This window comes from Bos mutus, chromosome 8 (genome assembly GCF_027580195.1).
Source record: "Bos mutus isolate GX-2022 chromosome 8, NWIPB_WYAK_1.1, whole genome shotgun sequence".
Classification (NCBI taxonomy): Eukaryota; Metazoa; Chordata; class Mammalia; order Artiodactyla; family Bovidae; genus Bos; species Bos mutus.
Window position 1 is genome coordinate 56115793 of NC_091624.1, and position 7604 is coordinate 56123396.

At 34.7% G+C, this 7604-nt stretch overlaps 1 protein-coding gene across 1 annotated transcript; it reads right to left on the reverse strand.

Moving 5' to 3' along the window:
• Nucleotides 1–493: 493 nt before the first annotated feature.
• On the reverse strand, nucleotides 494–1294 carry LOC138988979 (craniofacial development protein 2-like; the record flags this gene model as incomplete). Its single annotated transcript, XM_070376115.1, has 1 exon — nucleotides 494–1294. A coding segment is annotated over one exon (801 nt), but the record flags the coding sequence as incomplete, so codon positions are not given.
• Nucleotides 1295–7604: the final 6310 nt, after the last annotated feature.

The window sequence follows — 7604 nt, forward strand, 5'->3', positions numbered from 1 at the left end:
TCTTCTGTGTATTCTTGCCATCTCTTCTTAATATCTTCTGCTTCTGTTAGGTCCATACTATTTCTGTCCTTTATCGAGCTCATCTTTGCATGAAATGTCCCCTTGGTATCTCTAATTTTCTTGAAGAGATCTCTAGTCTTTCCCATTCTGTTGTTTTCCTCTATTTTTTGCATTGATCGCTGAGGAAGGCTTTCTTATCTCTTCTTGCTATTCTTTGGAACTCTGCATTCAGATGCTTGTATTTTTCCTTTTCTCCTTTGCTTTTTGCTTCTCTTCTTTTCACAGCTATTTGTAAGGCCTCCCCAGACAGCCATTTTGCTTTTATGCATTTCTTTTTCATGGGGATGGTCTTGATCCCTGTCTCCTGTACAATGTCACGAACCTCAGTCCATAGTTCATCAGGCACTCTATCTATCAGATCTAGGCCCTTAAATCTATTTCTCACTTCCACTGTATAATCATAAGGGATTGGATTTAGGTCATACCTGAATGGTCTAGTGGTTTTCCCTACTTTCTTTAATTTCAGTCTGAATTTGGCAATAAGGAGTTCATGGTCTGAGCCACAGTCAGCTCCTGGTTTTGTTTTTGCTGACTGTATAGAGCTTCTCCATCTTTGGCTGCAAAGAATATAATCCATCTGATTTCGGTGTTGACCATCTGGTGATGTCCATGTGTAGAGTCTTCTCTTGTGTTGTTGGAAAAGGGTGTTTGCTATGACCAGTGCATTTTCTTGGCAAAACTCTATTTGTCTTTGCCCTGCTTCATTCCGTATTTCAAGGCCAAATTTGCCTGTTACTCCAGGTGTTTCTTGACATCCTACTTTTGCATTCCAGTCCCCTATAATGAAAAGGACATCTTTTTTGGGTATTAGTTCTAAAAGGTCTTGTAGGTCTTCATAGAACCGTTCAACTTCAGCTTCTTCAGCATTACTGGTTGGGGCATAGACTTGGATTACTGTGATATTGAACAGGTTGCCTTGGAAATGAACAGAGATCATTCTGTCGTTTTTGAGATTGCATCCAAGTACTGCCTTTCGGACTCTTCTGTTGACCATGATGGCTACTCCATTTCTTCTGAGGGATTCCTGCCCGCAGTAGTAGATATAATGGTCACCTGGGTTAAATTTACCCATTCCAGTCCATTTCAGTTCGCTGATTCCTAGAATGTTGACATTCACTCTTGTCATCTCTTGTTTGACCACTTCCAATTTGCCTTGATTCATGGACCTGACATTCCAGGTTCCTATGCAATATTGCTCTTTACAGCATTGGACCTTGCTTCTTTCACCAGTCACATCCACCACTGGGTATTGTTTTTGCTTTAGCTCCATCCCTTCATTCTTTCTGGAGTTATTTCTCCACTGATCTCCAGTAGCATATTGGGCACCTGCTAATCTGGGGAGTTCCTCTTTCAGTATCCTATCATTTTGTCTTTTCATACTCTTCATGGGGTTCTCAAGGCAAGAATAGTGAAGTGGTTTGCCATTCCCTTCTCCAGCGGACCACATTCTGTCAGATCCCTCCACCATGACCCGCCCGTCTTGGGTTACCCCATGGACAGGGCTTAGTTTCATTGAGTTAGACACATAGTTAGAGCTGGAAAATATTTTTTCGGTGTTCCTATTTTTAACCTTTACCACCAAGACTTATTCTACAGTCTCCAAAGAAGAAGACCTTCTTGCCTTGCATTTTCATATTTGTTAGGAATGTGATGGGAAGAACTGAGAAGTAGCCATAGTCTGCTAGTGGCTGGAGCAGCCAGCAGAAATAAATCATCTGTGGAGATATTGTTGCTTTCAAAAGATGCAAAAAGAGGAAGTCCTAGAGTCTGAAACATTTTTGCATAATTAAATTCGATAAAGAGATCTCTCTGATGGTCCAGTGGCTAAGATTCCCTCCCAATGCATGGAGCCCAGGTTTGATACCTGGTCAGGGAACTAGATCCCACACACCGTAACTAAGAGTTCGCATGTCACAACTAAAGATACTGCATACCACAACAAAAATAAATTTAAAAAATAAATAAAATAAAATTCCATAAGAACCTAGAAACCCAGATGTAGAACAGTGACATATTAAATAAGCTGCTATATTCATGCAATGAAAACATGTACAGACATTAAGAAGAATGAGATATTCTTTTTTATGAGATATTATTTTCTCTTGTCACTGAACTCATAAGTGCTTCAAAAACACTGTTCAATAATTGTTTTTATTTAACATTATATTAGGCACCTTCATCTTGTCTGGCATTTATTGCCTATGTTACTAAAGTTTTATTATTTATCTCTTTCTCTTATATAATTACTTCTTATTGTGGAAATATTCATATATCCCTATTATTATTTATTTTAAATTAGAAATGAATATTGATTTTACAAGTATCTTTGGGGGATGTTTCAAATTATTGCATAGTTTTGTTCTTTTTTGACCTTGTTATATGGTAAATTATACTGTTATTTTATATTATGCTATTTATTATATCTTGTAATATGTTAACTATATCACATTTATTATATTATATTATAATTAAAGTAGCATTTTGGTTCAAAAATAGAAGAAACATCCAGTGGAACAGGATGCACCTTAAATTAAAATTAGATTCAAGAGCATAAAGGAATTGAGATGATAATAAAATTGACATTTTTGGATCAGTAGCAAAAATCATTCAACAAAAGTGGGAAAATATGGCTAATCATTAAGAAATTCTAGATATACCAACTAGTTTTAAAAAAATGACACTGTAAAAGCATCAGTAGAAACCTGGGAGACTTGAAATAGATTATTCATGAAGAATACCTTTCTAAGCTACAAAGAAAAAAGGATACATTTAAATTATATAAGAACTAATTTTTCTTCATGGCAAAATGTACTACAAGAGTCAGAAAAGAAACAAAAGAAATTGGGGAATATTTTACAAATAGATTTGCTTTTTTTACATCTTCTGAGAGAAGCACATGTTTCTTTTTCTTCTAACTTATAATATGAGTGTTAATCTATAATCTAAGTGTATGATTTCTTTCCTTTAACCTATAATGTGAGCACTAAACTATATTGTAAGTGCATGGTTCTTTTCCTTTCATCTATAACATGAGTGTCAATACAGAGCTCTGTTTCCAAGTAGTCTTTGGATGGTTTCTGTCCTGGTCCCATCAATGACCAACCACACAAACCTGCAAATGTTACCTTACTTTCCTGGGTATTAAAAGTATTACCTAAGTAATGGAAGCAAAATCGAACCTTCTCCCAGGAATAATAGAAGGTTTAAAGGAGCAAATATATAAACCACTTAGGACAATGCCGAGTACAAGAAGGATCAATATAGGTACTTACCAATTTTTTTAAAAGACAAATGAGAGAAATAAAATGTGGGTGATTTAAATTTCTATATTCCTGACATTAAACTATTTTTTCATTCATTGAATGACCTAACTTGGTCATGCTTTTTCTCATTCTAGTGAACTGAGCTAGCTGATATAATAGTTTAAAAATTTGCTTTTATAGTCACAAGTAAATTTGACCTATAAATTTCATTTTCCTTACTGTGCTATCCTATTTTCAGTAACAAGATTATATAGACTTTGTAAGATGAATAAAGGAGCATTTTTCTTTTGCAACTCTTTAGAAGTTTTTTATTAATATTGATGTTATCTGTTTATAGAAATTTGATAGAATTCACTTCCCAAATGATCTGATATTTTCTTGGTAAAAGATTCTAAACTATTGACTTAATTCCTTTATTGGTTAAAGAACTCCAGTTATATACTTCCTCTTGTGTCAGTTTTGGTAAACTTTAGGAACTAGGAAATTGTCGATTTTACATAAATGTTCAAATTTACTGGCATTTCATATATTCTCTGTTTGACTTCTCTGCTAGAACATTTTCCAGATTCTTTCTGTAGCTTATTTGTTTGTTTTTCATAATCTGATTGTTTTTAAATCTTTTCAAAGAATATCATTTTGACCTACTAAATCCTCTCAGTTTTATACTTTTTTCTGTTTTATTAAGTTCTTCTCATACCTCTATTTTTTTCCTACATTCTCAGGGTTTATTATTTTACTCTTCTGATGTCAGTTAAAACACTTGGTCATTAATTAAAACAAATCTTTTTGGTTTTATAAATACTTAAACATTTCTGAAGATTTCAGCTTAGTGTAAGTATCTAAGGCTCAGCTCCTCCACATTGTTGCTGGTCTAAGGTGGAGCTCTTCCTTAGCAATGAATATACGAACTTCCTCCCCGCTAGACTTTCTGTGTTTTGCTACTTCTCACTTTTCTTTGGAGAAAAGCCTTTAAATATTATAAAGTTGTTGTTGTTTAGTTGCTCAGTCATGTCTGACTCTTTTGTGACCCCATGCACTGTAGCCTTCCAGGTTCCTCTGTCCATGGGATTTTCCAGGTAAAAATACTGGAGTGGGTGGCCATTTCCTTCTCCAGGGGATCTTCCAGATCCAGGGGTCAAACCTGTGTCTCAAGCATTGACAGGAGGATTCTTTACCACTGAGCCACCAGGGAAGCCCTGACTGTAGAGTTAGTAAGTCTTTAAAACAATATGTATTTTTAAAGATCAGTCTACTTATACAACAAGGCAGAATATCTGATCTGTCATATTTTAAAAAACAGCATAATTTCACTCTTCTCCATAATTAATCTGTTTTAAACAATCTTTCAGTTTTTACCTTTATCAGTGACATGTATTTTTAATTTTTTAAAAAAGATTCTACCCAGTCTTATAAAATATCCTTAAGTTCTAGTTTTATGTATATATTTCTCCCTTGCACTTGATAATTTCAACATCCAACGGATGGCCTTGGGAATCTAACTCTAGTATTGACTGCTTTTGCTGATTCTCTCACATTGTAGCTGATTTCCTCATTATTGTGTAAGTTTAGCTTATGAGCTCATGTTTAGGTAAACTTTATCTGTGGGACCCTTTAAGCCAGGGCTGAAGTTCTACCTCTCCAGAAAGGATTTAGTTTTGTGTTTGGAATGCTATCCCTTTGGAAGCACTTTAATTTTGGGGCTTCTATTTGCAGAACCACAAACAAATTTACAACCCAAACACTGTGAACACAGGTCTGGGGTTCAAAATTTTCAGGATTTCCTACTTGTTTCCTGCCTAGAGTAGAGGCCAAGATAATTTGGTCTTAGTTTCCCTTTCCTCATAGATACTTTTCCTCCTGGCACACCCTTTCATTACAGGTGAAGCGAGGGACGGGTTTTGTTCTAACTTCCCATCTAGTAGGGATGGACTCCTATCTCCTGCCTCCCATGTGGTCACAACCATTAAAACCAAGTCTCTAAGTCAGTAAACTATGGCTTGTGTCTCAAATCCAGAGAGCTGCCTATTTTTTACAGCTTATAAGCTATGAAAAATTTTCACATTTTTAAGTGATAACATTTTAATGGTTATATAAGTACCTAATATATATGTATGTGGGCTCCCCTAGTGGCTCAGATGATAAAGAATCCACCTACAAGCAGGAGATCCAGGTCAAATCCCTGGAAAAGGAAATGGCATGGCAACCCACTCCAGTATTCTCGCCTGGAGAATTCCATGGACAGAGGAGCCTGGTGGGCTATACTCCATGGGGTCGCAAAGAGTTGGACACAACTAAGTGACTAACATACATAAATACATAAGTACCTAAATAATGGGCTTCCTGGGTAGCTCAGCTGGTAAAGAATCTGCCTGCAATGCAGGAGACCCCAGTTTGAGTCCTGGGTTGGAAAGTTCTCCTGAAGAAAGGATTGGCTACCCACTACAGTATTCTTGGGCTTCCCTGGTGGCTAACACGGTAAAAGAATCTGCCTGAAATGCCAGGAAACCTGGGTTTGATCCCTGGGTTGGGAAGATCCCATGGCAACCCACTCCAGTATTCTTGCCTGGAGAATCCCCATGGACAGAGGAGCCTGGTGGGCTACAGTCCATGTGGTTGCAAAGAGTCAGACATGGCTGAGCAACTAAGCACAGCACAGCACCTAAATGATATCCCCAATTTTGCCTCTTTGGTCCACAAAGCCTTGAATATTTGCTATTTGGCTCCATAAAATGAGGTTTTCCAGCTTGTGTTCTAGGCTATCAAAATCTTAAATCCACTCTTAATGTAACTTTAACTCTCACAGCTATGCACCACCCTTCATTCATGGGTCATGGAAATTTCTATTACACACCTCCAAAATCAGCCATGCACTTGAAAATAAGTTTTTTACATTTAACTTAGCATACCTAACTGTTTTCTTTTAGGAGAGTTTTTCAAATACTCTTGCCCCCCATATGTTTCATAGCCTCACTTATAATGGCAAAAATTAAAACAACATTCAACAAAGGGGAATTGTTCATAACAATTACAGAAACACATGTGGTAGAAAACTATAAAGTTATTGAAACAGTGAGACATAACTATTTTTATTCTTAGAGAACTATGTTTATTTTAGTCCCTTTTGTTTAAATAAGTATATTTCTGTATTTATATACACATAATTTGTATGACATTTATATAAACATATGAAACATACATACATTTATATACATATATTAAAACATGATTTATATTTATATACATACACAGGAATATAATCATATATATATATACACACACATTGAACTGAAAACTGGTATTATACATATATGTATATAAATGTGTATATGTACATGTGTAAAAAAATAGTTGAGAGATATGCAAGTATGATTTAGATAATGTTCAAAATTTTTAAAGTAGCTATGTGTAGGTAGTAAGATTATAGCTCATTTGATTTAAAATATTACTTTACATCAGTTATTATGATGAACAGATTCCTACATAATAAAATTTTGAGTATACATACCTACTTGTATGCATAACATAATGCATGTTATATAATTAAAATGTATAAATATGTTTATAAATGTATATATTATATAATTGTCTTAAAATACATTATATTTTATTGTATAGAATATATTAAACGTATCATTATAATAACTGTATATTTATATGTGTCCCATCACTCAGTCGTGTCCAGTTCTTTGCAATCCCATGGACTGTGACCCACCAGGCTCCTCTGTCCATGGAATTCTCCAGGCAAGAATACTGGAGTGGGTAGCCATTCTCCAAGGGATCTTCCTGACTCAGGGATCGAACCCACATCTCTTGCATCTCCTTCACCTGCATTCTTTACCACTGCACCATCTGGGAAGCCTGAATATTTATATATTTGATATAATTATTTTATATTCAATGTTATATTATATATCACATTAATATCATGAATATATTATATTAATAATATATTATATACTTGTGTGTTATACATAAATATTTAATATAACATATAATTGTTATACATCAATGTAAATATTAATATATTACATTTATATAGCAATATGTTTATAATATTGGCATATTTGTATAATATTTAATAAATATATAGCTAATTGCTCTCTAAAGCCATCTGCTACATAAAGTAGAATGAGATCAGGAATACAACCAAAGCAAATTCTAAAACTTTCAGATTACTTATATTCATTTATATCTCATTTTCCTAGAATCCACATCTGGCTATTAAAGAGCACACATAGAAAAATCACCAAAAAAGTGCCCAGGTGGACATAGAATCATTTA